Below are 17,429 nucleotides of genomic sequence, written 5' to 3'. Positions count from 1 at the left end.
CATCATCTTAGTCTCAAATCTGGATAAATGAAAGCAATGCAAATGGTGGCTTTTGCTGCCTGCTGTGAAGTTTGTGATGTACAGCTTCACTGGTATTGAAGATAATCCCTCGGATGGGCTCAGCCTCCCTCCACCAGAGAGTCAATGATGCAAACTGCTGCCCCAGGCAGGAGACTCCACTGCCCAGGGACAGTGACAAGCACAGGAGAACAGAAGGCTAAGGCACCACACACTCTGAACCTGGTATTCTTCCGATCCTGTAATTGTTATAATTACTCGAGACTTAATTTGCTTTCTTTTTTAAATCCAGGGAGGTACATGTTGTGACAAATTAGGCCTGTAATTCAGGAGGATGGGGACACACACACCAAAAAAAAGGGTGCCTATTCTAAAATTAACTGCATGAGGGTGGCTCAGAGTCTAAATAGGTTATATTCTGGTCATGTCTTTTTTTTTTAATTGAAATGCTTCAGTGTTAGTTTAATGCCTCATTTAGGAAATAACCCTCTTTTTTATCAATGGAAATAAGTTCTGAATTACCATTATTTTTATTATCAAGCCCAGGAATAGCTGCTTGGTTTAACAGCTTTTAAATAAAAAGAAGCCTTGCCACATTGTGCTTAACAGAAATGCCTTAAAACCACACAGCAGAATCATTTTGAAAAAAACTGCACAAAAATAGTCACTTTATGAAAGACATGGGCACATCCAAACCAGAATCCCCCTGCCAATTTTACCAGCCACGTGGCACCAAATACTGCTGGCATCCTTGGCCAAGCTTTGCCAGCCCCACACACTCCTCCTTCAAGATTCCCCCTGCTACCCAGCATCGGCCATACTTTCTTCCCTTCCCTTCTTCTAATTCCATCCATGTATTTACTCACACGTACTACTCAAACGCTTCAGATGCTGCTAAATCTGTTTAGCTCGGGATTCCAGCTGGAAGATCATCCTTTGATCTCCGCACCTCCGCGACCCCACGGCAGACACGGGCTCTGAGCTCTGCCAGCAGCTGCTGCGGGGCTGGGGTTCGCACCCCAAGGCGGCCGCGCTCCAGCTCAGCACAGCCTGCTCCTACAGGCTGCATCTGCATCCACTCGATTGAAATTGGGGGAAAAAAAATCCCAGTTCCGACGCTAATGCATAGTCAGAGGATGAGTGAAGCAGCTGACATGGTTAACGGCAGCCTCCTGTGTGCCTTTACATCACTGGACCAGATTCTTGCCAACAGAAAACCCCACAAGATAAGCTGCAGTTTTAGGGACTGATCCTGCCCCTCTGGATCCTGCCTTCAGGAACACCACACCACTGGTTTCAGTTTCAGCAGAAGCAGGACTCTAGCACAACACACCAAGAAAGGTACATCATCTATTATTAGCAACAGACTCAAAAGCTATCTATAGTTCCCCATGGTAGACAATAACTCTGGATCTTTTAAAAATCTGTGAAAGAAAACAAAATTCCAAACTGGTTGGTGTCCTACTTAGGCATTTTGCAAATGCTTTTTAGTTTTATTTTCAACATGCATACCTTCCCCACCAAGCAAAGGAACAGAATTCAACCCAAGACATTTAACACATTCAGAACATTAAGAGTAAGCTGCTCTGTAAAAATCTGTTACTGAACAAGTACATTTCCTCATATACTTCAAAGTATCTTGGCATAAACTAATTTTGCACCAGGTGCCAGGTTTTCTTCCTAGTTGCTCTCAACTCCAATTCAGTTTTCCCGATTTTTTTAATAGCAGAAAGGAAAACCAAGGCACTTATTTGCCCTTTGAATTATTGCCAAGTCATAGGTTACTGAAAATCCATTTGCTATATACATATTAAAACACAGATAATGGAGGAAGAGAAATGCTGAAGAATTATTAAAAGCATTGCTAATAGAGGATTTCAGATTTTTTTTTTTTACTGCATAATTTTAAGTCTCCATTTACAGAGTGGTTTCTGTGCAAAAGCAGTTATGTAGCAGAGCTTGCACTCGAAGTTCTCACAGGCACAAAGGAATAACACTTACTTTAGGTGTACATACTGACTCCTGTGATGAGTCAAGACTTAGATTATTAGTGGTAGCAAACAAGTGAGCCCCAGCTCTCCTTCCCAGACATTTGGTCCTGTCTCCGACATGTCTGAAGCTCAAACCCCAGGCAGAGTTTAGTGTGGATGCACTGGCATGTTTATTGTCAAGCACTGTTTTTGGTATTAAGTAGTTGTCAATTCCACATCAGTCAGCACATTACATAAGAGGAACATTATTTATTCAAATATATTTCAACATGACAGCCGCTGTATGTTCTTTTCCCTCCTCTATCCACAACACTAAGATTTAAATTTTTAATTTAATACCTGTATCACAGAATGAACATTTCTAAAATCAGTACTCCAGTTTCCAGGGCACACACTTAACTTACTGTGTTTTAATTACTGGTAATAACTTTTTTAAATACAGAAAAGTATTGGGCTGCAATTCAATTCTACCAAAATATCTAAGTCTGCCTAACTCATCAAGGGTTTATCTGGATATAGGCAAAACAAATGCTGAAAATTCCAAAGTGACTTAACCCCAGTGCTAATTTTTTAAAAACAAAATATACTATTATCCCTGAAGATGTGTCTTAAACCTCTAACAAAGTAAAATTAGCAACATCTCTTTTTCTAGACCTTTTCTGACCCAATTTAGGCAGTCACCACTGGTCCTGAAATATTACAGTGCAAATGTCATGTGTGATGACATTCACATGCTACTGGTATAAAGAGGCATTTTATTTTTTTGGGGGCAATAACTTGCCAGACTCCCAATACTGCAATATGATACTCTATATATATGGGGTAATGGTATCTTTGAAGGAGAATAAACTGCAGTTATTGCCAATAGACATTTGAACGTTTAGCTACCAATAATCTCAATACTCTAACACTGACAAATACAATCTGTAATAGAAAAATCACAGTCTTTAAATTCTAAGTTACATGTTTCAAATTGTGCATGTATTTCATCAGACTGCTACTTTTAAAAATGATGATTTCCTGGTGTACTACTTTTCTCACTATGGTAATGTATCAGCAAAGTACGAGGTACTTTAGTTTGACAGATTCCACAAATAAATGCTTTGGGGAAGACAACATAAGCTTTGCCACTGTTTTGCAAAACACTGCTTACCAAAAGGCTAGGTATAAACCACTCCCACAGAGTATCTGCCACAAACACCCATTAGAGCAACTCCTACATCAGTAATGCTTCAGAAATACTTCCATCACATCTTCATTGTTTTTTCAACTAATTCAATTAATTTCAACTCATTCCTGCTAAAATATTAGTTCCAACAATAATGTGAAAAATACGGTATGTATAAACACAACTATTACAATTACAAACTATTACAAGCCGGAGTAACTGACACTAATCTTCACTTATTACAGTAAATGTGTGACATCCATCTACCATTACAAAGCACTGTTAATGAATCATTTGGAAAACTACCGACAGACTAAGACAGCCTTATCTCCCTATTGCATGCATAAGCAATAGCCAATGGCTTGATAAATGTAAATATACATTTTTTTATATTTAGAAAATTTGTTCTCAGCAGTCTAAAAGAAGGTCTGCATGTTGAACTGAGACTGCCACATATGTAACACTGAAAGGAGCTTGTATTGAGCAAATAATCAGCACCCATTCTTGCTGAGTTACATATACTCCACTGACCATATTCCACAATACACAGAAACTGATTTGGCATGCATAAAAAAGTCACAATTAAGACTCTTAAGAAAAAGTGTTATTTATAGGCACTAAAGAAAAGTGTTTCTAAACATACCACAAACAATCCTTTCCTAAAATCAAAACCTGAAAAAAATTCTAAACCCCAGAAAATTCATGCAGACATATCCATTTTGAGGACTCAGAAGTCAAAAAAGTTAACTATGAATAATGAACTGTTCACAGCACCTAAATGCCAAGAAAAATGATCATGGCAAATTACACCTCATGAAGAATTCATGAGGTCTAATTTTATATTATTTCTAAGTGTTCATTAATGAACAAACTCAGAACATTCTCCCATAAAAGAGTTTAGATAAATAATGCAAAGCTCTTACTTTATCTAAAAAAGCTCTTTGATTAGCATTGCAAGTTGTTTGCTTTTACAAGTGAAAACAAATGGTGCCATGGCAGAGGTCCCACAGCCATCTCACGAAAAATGATGACAAAAGAAGAAACAAACAAAACCTCTCAAAGAAAATAAATGTAGATTCACAAAGGTTTTCCTCATACAATGAGAATCAGGCTTTAACTCCCTGCATACCTGCTCTTTTGAATGGAAGACAGCACAGTACAAGTCTCTGTTCCCCTAGAACTTTGCTGCAGGTGAGAAAAACCCCATTTACAGGAGCTGCCTGACCAATCCATCCACAGCTTGGCCATCTGCTGAGCCATGAATAGCCATGCCAAAGCCAGGAGGTCGGTCCATGGGTATGGAGTGGAACACAAACACATCCAGGTCCCTCAGCCCTGTTCCAGCCACTGCACAAACCCACCCCACTTTAAAATGAGTGCCCACTGCTACTCACTCCATGGGGATTCAGCACATTCTTGCAGAATGAGGCACTGGATCACAAGATGTTCAGGACACATCATGTCACCTTCCCATAGGAGTGTTAAAGGAAAAGAACATGAAGCGATTTTAAGCCTTCCTTGGTTCAAAACCACAACTGCAGTCAGAGCAAAAAGCAGGTGCACCTGTACCTCACATGGGCTTTTTTCTAAGGTGACCTCAGGAGAGGCAAACAATGCTCTGTGTGCAGCTCCAGTACAGATTCTCTTAACTATAACACAACTGTCAGATTTCACTGTCAATTACATTTTTATTAAAGCTTATGTACTGCACAACTAGACTTTGCTATTATTTACCTAATAAATACATCATGAACATGAAATAAAAGAGAAAAATGAAGCTTTTTAGTCTGTCTGCCTGGAGGCAAATCAATACCCCAGAAACAAATCATTATCTAACCCTCTGTATTTTGACATGTTCCCCACTCACATGCACTTCTATATGCTACATCTTTACCTTCCTTGGAGTAAAAGTCATATTAAATATATTTTAAATATAGATATAGCTGAAAGTCTCAGCTCAGAAAACTAGCAATCTCTGACTCTCATGGCACAGATACAGCCGTCTTAACTTGCTCTCAGAGTGTGCTGCACTCAGGTTGAAATAGCATTCAAACATTTTCAGCAAATTCACATTTATGGGTGCCACAATAATTGTACAGAGCACACAATTGATCCAAATGGAGAAGACAACAAATGCATTCATTTTAAGATGAAAGCCTCAGTTCAAATAAAGGAGAAAATTATTTTCTTTAATAGCTAAATTTATCCTGAACCAGTCCATTATAGGCTTTTGCATTAATATACTAAAACAAAATATTCTGTCCCCAATCTTCAGTGAAATAAATGCAAAGTTTATTGGCAGTATTACTTATCACAGCAGTGCATGAAGGACATAACCCATAGCAGCACCAAGTTGTGCTGTACAAATGGGCAGTAAGGCAGGGACTGCTGCTCTACCAACACAGCGACAAAAAGCAGAAAGGCAAAACCTGTTATTTTTTATTCCAGATTTTGCAGAAGTGGGAAAAAACAAAAAATCAAACCAGATGAAAGCATCTAGGCAAGCTGCTGAAGTTCAACAGTAAGCTGTGACAGCCCCATAATGCAGCACCCTGTCCTCGAACCTGGCCCAATGGTAAGGTACAACTCCTAACAACCTTATCAAAAAAAGAAAACCAGTATAATGATGCACCAAACTGCATTTTTTTTTTTTTTGAGACTTTCAGATAAATGTCTCATGTTCCCATGAAATACGGGCTCTACAGTTTTGCATTTGATTTTAAGGACAAAAGGGAACGAGTAGGGGAAAGAAGTAGACATCAAAATAAGTTGCAACTATTTCAACATCAATAACTACTAGCTGAGCAGTAGGGGAAAACACTCCTGGAACTACACATCCAATAACTACACTAAAGATACAAACAAAGACACCATAGCACACACTTTGCATAATCTCTTACTCTTCATGCAGGTACTCTGGGGGTAAGAAATTGGAGGAGGAGAACTACAATTATCATTCATACAGCTCAGCACTCTGCAAAGCTCAGAGGAAACACAGGACTGGGGAGCAGGTGCATAGACAAGCACTCCATGCACAGCAGTTTCTGGGAAGCATGGCACATTCGTAAGGACAACAATGTTTTGTCCAGAAGCAGAATATAATTATAGCTCTGTTTTGTGCATTACCTCAACTCACAAAATGTGAGGTTCTTTATGAACTTCTACTAAGCTTTACGTTTAACTATTTCCAGCTTCTTCCTTACCTCTTGCAAAGACTATGGGGAAATGATGCCTGTTGGAAACCTCAGAGGTGTCTGGCTCTATTCTTCAGCGTTCTCCCAGTATCTTATTAATAAAAGTCCACAGCAACAGCACTTGGGAAATGGTGAGGAAGAAACTGGTGTAATAGGTGATGGGCACAAAGTTTCCTTCTGTCCCTGGATCAGGCTCATCCTTTTCATTAAGACAAACGGGCTTTTGGAATGACAGCCAGTTAGCCCTTTTTAGAATTGTTTCACTAGAGTTTATGATAATTTCTACCATTAAACACAGTTCACACAATGAAGATATGGGAAAACACAGTCTTGATTTCACAGCATTCAAACACCCCTCTGGAACACAGCTGTGGAAAAAGCCATCACCGTAAACTCCAAGGAGGAAAATGGATGTGTCCTGTCTATTAGATGCATTACCCAACCAGCTCAGGCTAAAAACCCTTACAACCCTAAAAGCCACAGACTGCAGCAACAAAGGCTGGTGGCAGGGAGATGGCCTACTTCTGTCCTGGGGCACAGAAATCAAAGGCTCCTGCCCACCCGCATCTCTGGGGGTCACCAGCCACCTCTGCTCAAAGGTCTGCACTATTTTTGAACTGAAATAAAGGCAACATGGTCAGGCTTTCAGTTCTGAAGGTACATCTATTTCCTTCTTCAATCACACTTCTACTTCTGCCAAATTCATACCAGGCAACCTTGTGCCTGAAGTTTTACAAGAGCTTTTAGTTATTTTATCATTCCAGACTGCTTCTTACTCCCTCCTGGCTTTTCACTGAGGCTACTACTTGTTCTCTCAAAATGCACATGAGGGCTAAAGGAGTCCAAAAAAACAAATCTCAGCAAAAAGATCTTTCTTTGATTGACACTCCAAGCCAAAATTTGATGAAAACATCCTCTTTCTCCATGAGCTACAGTTCATTAGACTGATACCACAAAGGCAAGAGATCTCCCAGTGACTGCATTGTCCCTCTTGAAAAAAGAGACTGTGACTAACAGAAACCGTATTAGAAAGCTGCGTTAACAGGGTGATAAAAAAAAGATACACCACCAAAAGCATTAAGTACATGAGGAAAACCCTGGAAGACTGAAGAGGGTCTCTCAAAAGCCTACATACTAGACAGTAAGATCACGGTTAAGATCAACATCTAAGATTCTCAGTCTAGAAGGACATGCAGCCTAAAACCACACTGAAATGAAAGCAAAGGAAATTGAAAGAGTCTTTTCTTATTTCTGGTTACTTTCTGAATTTTATTTTTAGCTCAATTTTGTTTCCTAATCACTACTTACTTGTTTGGTTTACTGACTATTATTGAGTTATACATTACTAATCTGTAACTGAATTCTATTACTGCCTTGGGAATATGCATGTAGCACTGTGTACTGACGCACAGATTCCCACAGGGACATACATGTTCACGTAAGAAGCAGACAGCTGCAAGTCTTCAGCTGCTGTAGACCTGTCACAATTCCACTTTGTGATTTTTCCCTTTAAGAAAATAATCTAGAATAATTTGCAACCCAGGAGTTTAGACAGTGAAACCTGTGTTATGAGCCATACTGAAACCTAAAAACATCTACTTACCAGAAGGCAAAGCAAAGCAAGGACAGCGCAGGCTCTCCGTGAAGCCTAGGAACATCCAACCCCCCACTGCTGTTATTTCTACTGAAGTTCTAGAGACAAAAAACTACAACTTTTAGAAGCCCTTAAGCAATTTAAGATTCATTAATGTTCACTGCAATAGGATTTCAGCTCCTAAGCCATAAACTCTTCTGAAAATGTTGCCCTTATATTCTTCATGCAAAGACAAGCTTATATTAAGCAGGAACGGACGGCTTAGCAGAACACATGCCCCAACCAAGATGTTTTAAGGCTCTGTCCCCAACAGGACCTTAATGAAGACACACCGCTAAATGCAATTAGGAAACAACATGTGTACATCTCAACTGCTGGCAACAGCATCTCTATGGATACTGCAGCTTGCAGGTCTAAGCGAGACAGACCCCAAAATAGAAACTATGATGTTCAGCTAAGTCCTATTGCCATCATTAGAAATGTTTGCCTGCTGCAAGCTAACTGTATTTCTCTTAAAACTTAACTGGATTAGTAATAAAAAAAATAAATTTACATCTTTTCCACAATGTACCTGTTAGTCTACAGCTCTGTACCATACTAATATTGCTTGTGGAAATAACCTTCTCATGAAACATAGGCATTCTTACTTCTGTAACATACCTACGGTACAAAGTTACATGAATTACTGAAAATAATATTGCCATCACCATCTTAAAGATAGTGAGCAGATAATAGAAATTGTAAACTTGAGAAATTTCTGGGAGCAAAACAAGCAGAAATCACCTTTGAATAAGCAGAGGAAGCTGTTTACTCTGATGGTCTCACAAAATAACTACCTACACAATGGTTTGAGTGTAAGTTTTAAAGTATTGCATGGGATATCTCAGAAATGCTTAAATTCAAACCATCTCATGCATGAAAGCATCTATGCTAAGCTCAAAGACCCATTATTATAGATTAGTAATATATTATTCATCAATAAAGGACAAAATATCAAGTACAGATCTGTCACAGGTCAGGCCAACAGATCCTCATGGTTTATCCTAGACAAACTCTATTAATAATCTCTGTACTACAGAAGAGAAGCACACCACAGGCCAAACCAACCACCTTCTTTCACAAAGGTAAATAAACATACCCTGAACAGCAAGAAACTAAAAACATACCAAAACTCCTCTTAAAAAGGTGAGCAGACCTCATGGATAACAATGCCCTGCTTAAAACACAATTCTGCTCAAGCACCCAACAGGAGCCAAGCTCAGCCCCTACTGAGCTACAGGTGCTTGGGGACAGGAGGGAACCGAGACCAGCACCAGCTGTCCTGACTCCAAACTCCCCTCATTACATTTCACTTAGATGTCAAAATGCAACTGGAAATACAACAGCCACTATTAGAGATCAGCAGGGAGAAACGTCCTAAGAGCCTAAACACACGTGACTAATGCCTGAGCATTAAAAAAGTCAAACAGACCAAGTTACTGTTCTCTATTGGCTACACTTTCCTTACAACGCACAGCAGCCACAGGCAGGTGCTTTAAACCTGGAGCTGGATCCACTTCCATCAATTTCACCTCAAATAAGTTGGTGACGAAAGCGACACTGTCATTGTCAGAACTACTACAACATCACCTAAGCACTCTGGCCACAAAGCCACTCAGCCCAAGTGTCCTGATCCAGCCTGGTGCTGAAATGCTGGAGGAGAACGTGGCTCCTCCAGCGGCCACATTGGCTATGTACAGCTGCAAAGCTCCTTAATCACCACAAAGAACATCACACAAATAATGTTCACTTTTGCACTTAAGCAAAGACTAACAATGGAAATTAAACTCAGTTTCTACCCGAGCCTTTACATTTGCGAGTGCTTCTTTCAGTAGTTGGGTGATGACAAGCGCAGACAATAAAAAAGGATTCTAAAAATATACTACTCTTTTTCCCTGGATTAGCATGTCTACAGTTAAATATAAACTGTGCTCTATAAATTATCAAACACAATGTCAAATTCTGAAGTGCTCTCCGGAATCTCTCGCAGAGCACACGAAATACAGAATGATAATTTTGTCCTGGCCCACTTAGCCTAAAGAACAATATGCTACTGTGCTGGATCATGGAGTTAGTTCCTATCAACGGCCACACTAAAAATGGCCACAGCCACCACCGTAGCTGCACACTGAATTTTTCAGGACCCTCTGCATCAAGCAAAGAGTTTAATTCTCTGAACAGCTGCTCTCACAGGAAGGCAATCGACAGCAACATTGTCACAGTATAGCTGGCACAGGCATATTAGGAAGAATTTCCAGCATTCATGCTTTCTGCTAAAAATCAACTTCCCCCTACTCATCTACTGCCGGTAACTTCATTTGGAACAAAGACATATTAGAACTATTTTTATTTAAGAAGCATTTATTTACATACATTATTACTTCTACGGAGTCGTGACTGTGCCTTCTGCTTTACAGAAATAACATCTTTGCCCACAAGTTCTTCTGCACATAGTAAAGCAAAAAGTCACTGACCACCATTCAAAGATCATGAAGGACCAACAGAAGATTAATACAAGTATTGAAATTAACAGTCACATTTATAAACCCTTTAAGCAGGCAGAAAACCAAATACCCCAAATACCTCTGATCCCCAAAACAGAATGTGTTAACACTCCACCACAGTGTAGTGACTTAAATATGGGTTATTTCATGCCGTTGAGTCATGAATTTCATATTATCTAACATTAAACTGCTGCTGACTATGGGAGTCTACATATCAACTGAAGGGGACTGAGAAAAGGCCTGGCCTCCCCTGCAGATTACCATTCAACTCTTTATTAAAAAGGTTTGTTAGTACTTTGCCCATGTAGTTCTTATGACCCTCTCTAACCAGATCTACTAAAAACAGGTTGACTTCCACACACACCAAGCACTTCATAGACATCAAGAGTCTTAATTAATCCATGTACTAAATAAAAAAATCCCCAATGTCAAACCTTCCAATGAAGTTCAGTCTAGCAATAATAATTCTCAAACTCACAAATATCAGTTTTGCTGTTAAGAGGAGTAGGGAAATATGGACTTCTGGCAACTGTCCTGACGAGCAGGAGCAGAGTCAGGATCCGAAATTCTGTGTCCTTGCTGGGCAATTAGACATACATAACATTACAAGAGGAGGCAGCTCTACCTTAAATTATAAGTTATGAGTAAACTGCTGTCTTTGCTGGTTTTCCAGAATGCAACCATGAGAGATTCTTAAAAGGAAGAAAAGCAAGAAGGACACGCATCCTTCATCCATCATGTCCCTACAAAGGCTTTTCAACAGCACTCAACCTGGGAGAAAATACTTGGCAGTGCTCAGGAAACCACGCAGCCTCTCCAAAGGGAAGTGCATGCAATTACAGGCCAACAGGTAGGACCAGGGCACAGTTACCTGCTCCAGCAGCAACCTTTTGGGGGCCTCTACATGGAGATCAGGTGGGACCTTCTCACCAAGTGTCCCTCAGGAAGCAAAAACCCAGGGAAGCGGTTTGGTTTTCCTTCCACAGCTTGCTGAACACCGCCGGGTGCGCGGCTGGATCTGAAGGACTCGCGCTACTGGAAAGGCTCCAGTGGCATTGCTGCCCTCTGCCAACACCAACATCACTTACGTGGGCACAGACGCGTTACGGGTGGAACCTTCTCGAAGCACTGCAAGCGAGAGCCACCTCCCATAGTCACTGGTGTCTGCTTTGAAACAAACACACGTTATCGCACCACCCTCACCTCCAAGGGCTCTGAATGCTCCGAAGCCACCAAATGCCACCGCCCTGACTCCGGAAAATGCTGGTGCACTTCTCCAGACTGGGAAGACTACCAGCAGCAATGTATACAGAATTTTATAGCAATTAGAGAAGTTTAATTTTAAAAGAATAAAATAAATGAAAGCTTTTTTACCCCCAGAATTCAAGGACAAATTATTTCCCATCACAACAGCACTGCTGACGGAATTGTGCGTGCCTTAGCAACAAAGGCGTACTACAGCATTTTATATACATCGTGCCTCTAAATATTGTCAAAGCCAGGTTTGTATCTTACTGTGCAACTACATCTCATTTCCAGAGAGGACACACAAAGGTTTAGCTATCCCTTTGTTTTAATTCTTTTTTTTAATATTCTGTCTTTTCTCCCCATTTAATTAACAATTCTGAATTCTTCTCAGCATTTCCTTACTTGAACAAGATTTTCTTAGCCATTGAGGTGAAAGTCCTCACGTAAGACACTATCAAGGGTAGAACAATAGGTAAGATGTGCTCTCCGCTTCCTCCCTACTTTTTGGGGCTCTAAAGAAGCAATAACGCATCAGAAGCTCCATTAGGGAACATAGATTTTCACTACAGAAAATAAAGCTTAACCTAACACTGCTGAGCTAATTCTTAATGAATTCATGCAAGCAGCGTAAATGCTACAAATAAGACAATGTTCGGCAGTCCCAAGAATTAACAGCATTCTTATTATAATCTCATCTGAGAGTATTTAATTTCTAACACTAACGTTCCAATGCTATTGCAAACCCTGAATATTTAAATGAGTAAACAACAAAAAAAGGTCTCATCTTCAGTGCCCCAAGCTATCATCCAAAACTAGTTATAATTAAAGGTGTGAACAACAGTGTAACAAACCTGCAAAGTCAAGGTTCTGAGAAATTAATGGGCATCACACCACTGCACCAGTTCAAATTTATCACTCATTATCTCCCCAACTAGCACAGTGCTGTTTCACATATTAGTGCCTCCTTCTTTCCTCCAAGCCTTTCCTGCCTTTTCTAGATGGCTAATTTTATACAATTACTGCCTCTGACACATTGAGACCTTTTCTCCCTCCTTTCTTCTTGCTGTAAAGCTAGTGACCTAAAAAAGCCCCCTACACCTAAAATATTCTAGTATTTAAAAAAGTAAAGACTGATCATTTGAGGGGAAAAAGCAAGCAAGCAGTTTCTAAGTATCTGTTTCTCCAACATCTTCCCTCTACATTATCTCAAATGGTTAAATGCACCCAAAGGCTAAGGTGAGGTACAGGTACCCTTTAAACATGTTTTATTAGGATTAAATCTATTGTACTTGTTGAATTGAAACACTGCCCTCCTCTTCACTAAGTTCCTTAGAAAATTAAAATGTGCCTTCTTTTAAAGTTGCTCCAAGTCCTACACTGCTGGTAACTGGACATACACAGAAACAACTGGGAAGCATTACATTACACAAACGCCCTCTTCCTCCGCATCCAAATCCCAGCATTTTCCCTAACATCCATTCAATTGGGAAGGGAAGATACATGGTCATGAACACACACAAAAATACGTGTGTACCCCATCTCTTCCTCCATCCTACATGGAAAGGAAAAGAGCAAGAGAAGGAGAGAAGTGCAAGGGGGAGGGGTGACTTTCCATCACAGATCAGAAAATTTTGCAAAATCTGGCCTATCCCTTGCAGAGGTACCATGCTTTTTAACATCACCTCACAAGAAAACTGTTTGTGCCCATTTCTCCCCCAAAACCCCAATGACATTGAAAAAATACTGCATTGCAGTATTTGCCAGTGCATCAGAGTGTATCCAGTTAGCTGTCCCCCAGACACATGAATGTACATTTTAATGTGTCCAGGCATGTAAATGAGGTGTCCAGTGGACACAGACTGCCAAAACAGACAAGTGGATTTGTCAAGTTATCTGCATCTCTCCCCCTCTCACCACACTATTCTCTGCCAGTACCCATTTCTTGCCTGGACTGTTTGCTGAAATTATCTTCAAAGTCCAAGTTCCCAAAGAAGACACCAAATTCCCCTGTCAGAATACGGGACGCAACCATACCTTATTTCTTTTGAAAAACCTCAGGGTGTGCAGTGGCTCTAGGTTATGTACCAACAGTATGACAATTACTCACAGAAAATAACCTGCATTTAATTAGTACACTCCCAGCATACCAAGTAGCAAGGTTGAGGAAAAAAAAAAATTCCCTGTAACTTAGAAGATATTTAAAAAAAATAATCCATTAAATATATGTAAGATTAATACAACTGGATTTTCTTTCAATAGAGTCACAATATTTAACAGGACCAAATAAAGATGATGAAGACTATTTCAAACCCATTCAAATGGGATTTTTAAGTATACCCCTTCCAGCTCATTGTAACCATCCTTTGTCACAACAGCTCGGGCTCACTTTGAGAGAGCTCAAAAAGGTAAAATAAAGAGGAAGAAAGCAAAGGAGGCAACCAAGCCAGTCACCAGTGGAGAGGCATCCCTGTATCTAACATGGGAACTTGATTAGCAGAGTACAAGGGGACAGGATTTTAAACTGATGGCTGGTATTCACATTGCATCAATATCCAACTGTAAGATTTCCTCCTTTCTGACTAGTACACCAAGACAACAGTTTTTAAAAAAAGAAAAATGTCATGTCTAAGGACAACTACATTTTCTGTATCTTTTTGTCTCAGCAGAAAGAGGCTTTACATTTTCATCTTTTAGTATTAGCAGCAATCTTAATTCTATTTCACTAACTTAATAGCTGCTTTTCTATAGGAAGGTTTACAATGCAATCTTTTACAAGCAGAAAAAATATCACTATGAACATGCAGACTGTATTCATTAATATAATCTTAAAACAAAGAAAAGAGGAAGATCGGGGCAGGAACACGTGCACCATAAAACAAGGATTACATTATTTTTAAATCTTTGTAGAAACACCAAATTGAACAGAAAATGAAAATGTAACTACTAGCTGATGACTCTTAAAACAAACAATGCAGCTGTGTATAATAAAAGGCATCCTTATTTATTGTCATGACTAAGTTAACAGATTTAGAACACAGTATCTCTGTTTTGGACAGAAGAAAAATTATTTTACTCTCACGTACAACTACAATGCATGTCAGAATGCATCTCTGCACTTGCATAGACTGTAAAATACGGAATTTTACACATGCACACACCCCCTCAAGATTTTTTTCTCCCCTCTACATTGTAAAGCAGTGCAGTTTTCAGAGGGCCATTCAATCACTTTTTCACAGAAAGGACTGCAGCAGAAGCAATACTTAAAACAAAGCAAATTAAAAGGGGGATTTAATTTTTTTATTCCTAAGCACTACCATTCCTGCTTGAATTCGCATTCAAAGTAACCCTGCACTAGAGAAAGGAATAAAGTAAAAATATCTGCAAATCCGAAGACTGAAAGAAAGGCGTGTTCTATATTCTTGCTTTGCTTCTTATGCCTCCTGATGTGTGATAGATGAGCATTTTCTGGGCAACCACATTTTTATATCTTTTACGCTACTGTCTATCACTTACTAGTCTACTACACTTTCTTAACACTTCTAGCACCACCAGCTATTTCCCATTATTGTCTGCCACTACAATTAAGAGAGCATCACAATTAACAAAATATTCAGCTGTGGTTTAAAAAGTAGAGTTGCCAAAAGGAGACCGACATTAGAAGTGGATATTGCTCCAGCAGATACAGAATAGACTGTGGCTAAAGGTGGGGCCGGAGACGAAGAGAAGAATAATTTCACTATTTTTGTAAATTCTGCTCAGCGCCTAAACCCCAAAATATGGTGAACTCCCCTGAACTGATTATTCTGCCATATAACCATCTGATTTCGTAAAAATACCAATATCACTTAACACAAAATCACTGCTTAGGGTAAATTCATTCTACCTACTGTTCTCATAGGGACATTTGCTGGAAAATTCTAAGAAATGATTTGCAGAAGCTATCAGCTGTGGGAGTTCACTATTATACCTCTGTCAACTTCATTCAATATAATTTACATTTTTTTTTTATACTGCCTCACAGGATTCCTTGCAATTTTTTGCACGTACAATTTCACAGCAGGGAGGGGGAAGGAAAAGAAAAGATAACCCTCTTTTGCAAAGGAGAAAGAACAGATGCTTAAAACCAGATTTCTAGAAATCACTGTAAGCCTGAGCCAGAAATGTAATTAACACCTATTTATAAAGAATAATTAAAGTTGTGACTGCCACAAAGAACAGCAGAGATAATCGAGGTAGCCCCTGCTTTTTTTTTTTAGATTTTTTTTTTTTTACACTGTTTGCAGTATTCCCACATGATTGCCACCTGCTCCCCCACTCAGCTTCCCCTATGCTCGTTTCCTCGGCAACCTTTCATTGGCTTTTCCTCCCAGCTATCGCTTTCAGTTCGGCTGCTCAGTCTAATCTTATTTGTTTTACACCCATCAAAACAAGCAGCTAGACAAAGACAATCCTGTAAGAATGGGAAAAGACCGTCGCTTTGTTTCCCCGGTTATAATAAATATCCGCGGCAAAAGTCTGCAAAACGTTAAATTAGGGGGAAGGGGGGGTCCCGGGAGCCCCCCCATCCCGGGGCTGGCAGGAGGGCCGGGTATTGTGCGGGCGGCCCCAGCCCCCACCCGGGTCGCCCCGCTCGGCACAGCCCCGGTGCCCGCAGTTGTGTGTCTGATCATGCCATTTTGCACAATCTGTAAGGAAAAGCACAAAAGAGGGGACGAGACGAGCACGTCCAGGCTCCTCCGCCAGGAGAATATGGGCTAAAAATAGAAATACTATTTTTCACATAAATGGCTTTGACTTCTCCCGGCATTTAAAAAAGCACAAAACAACACTGCTCCCCCCCCACCACCCCAGCCCCCACCCCGACACAAAAAAAACACACCCTTCCTTCTATCCATCCACCCCATCCATCCACCCATCCATCCTCGACAGCACCGGCTCCATGGGAAACGCGATACCTGGATTTTTAGAGGCGATTATTAGGTTTGTATTTAAGGCTGGTGTAATAGGAACGGAGATTAAAAGGCATCATCGGCCGCCCGCTCCGCCAGGCACACGCGGTACCATGACACCGTGACTGTCAGCAGAGACCATCCGCGCTCAACTGAAACGCAACGTTCAATGGAAACGCTGTGAAGTGCCATCGCTGCTAGAGACGGTAAATGGATGTACAGATACATATGCACACACACAGGCAGACATATCCCACCGAAAAAAAAAATATACAAACAAGGCTCTCTAATTTTATTTTATGACTCACGATCCGCCGCCCTGAACAAAAGAAATTCGCGAGGCACACGAGAAACGAGACAAAACCCCACGAGCAGGCTCTCCCCGTTCACTTACCATTTTCAAGCCATTCCACTCCATCTGTGATCACAAAGATGGACCCTTACAGCCCCTCACAGAGTCAAAAGCAAAAAGAGCGTTATGTAAAAGCTGACATTCCTTCTTACAGCGCTGCTGCCCAACGATGCAACAAAATCGACATATACTAGGCACTGCAACACATACAAGCCTCCTCCTCTTTTTATGAGGTCACGACAGGAAACTCTTTGAAATACAATATGCAGCATTTACTGAAGCTCATATAAATCACCCTCTTTTAAAATTACCATACCTATTGCGCAGTCCACCAAAAAGAAAATTACCAATCTCGAGGCTTTTTTTTTTTTT

The 17,429-nt window shown here is 40.2% G+C and overlaps 1 protein-coding gene across 10 annotated transcripts in view; it reads right to left on the bottom strand.

The window, feature by feature from the left end:
• Positions 1 to 17,429, bottom strand: part of ELAVL4 (ELAV like RNA binding protein 4) — a 100,425-nt gene that overhangs the window by 43,919 nt on the left and 39,077 nt on the right. Inside the window, exon 1 of one of the 10 annotated variants that reach the window (XM_042030655.1) lies at positions 17,100 to 17,384. The exons of 8 other annotated variants lie outside the window; for them this stretch is intronic. In XM_042030655.1, coding sequence (XP_041886589.1) covers positions 17,100 to 17,123 — 24 coding nt within the window. In that variant the 5' untranslated portion in view covers positions 17,124 to 17,384. Of the gene's footprint in view, positions 1 to 16,711; positions 16,866 to 17,099; positions 17,385 to 17,429 lie in introns of those variants that run through there. One more of the 10 variants, XM_042030658.1, reaches the window with a different exon arrangement.

The sequence above is a fragment of the Corvus kubaryi genome, unplaced genomic scaffold (assembly GCF_017639235.1).
Source record: "Corvus kubaryi isolate FWS band 111438036 unplaced genomic scaffold, C.kubaryi_AGA036_p1.0 37334, whole genome shotgun sequence".
Classification (NCBI taxonomy): domain Eukaryota; kingdom Metazoa; phylum Chordata; class Aves; order Passeriformes; family Corvidae; genus Corvus; species Corvus kubaryi.
Note: the sequence above shows the minus strand (reverse complement) of the source record. Positions and strands in the feature narration are given on the sequence as shown.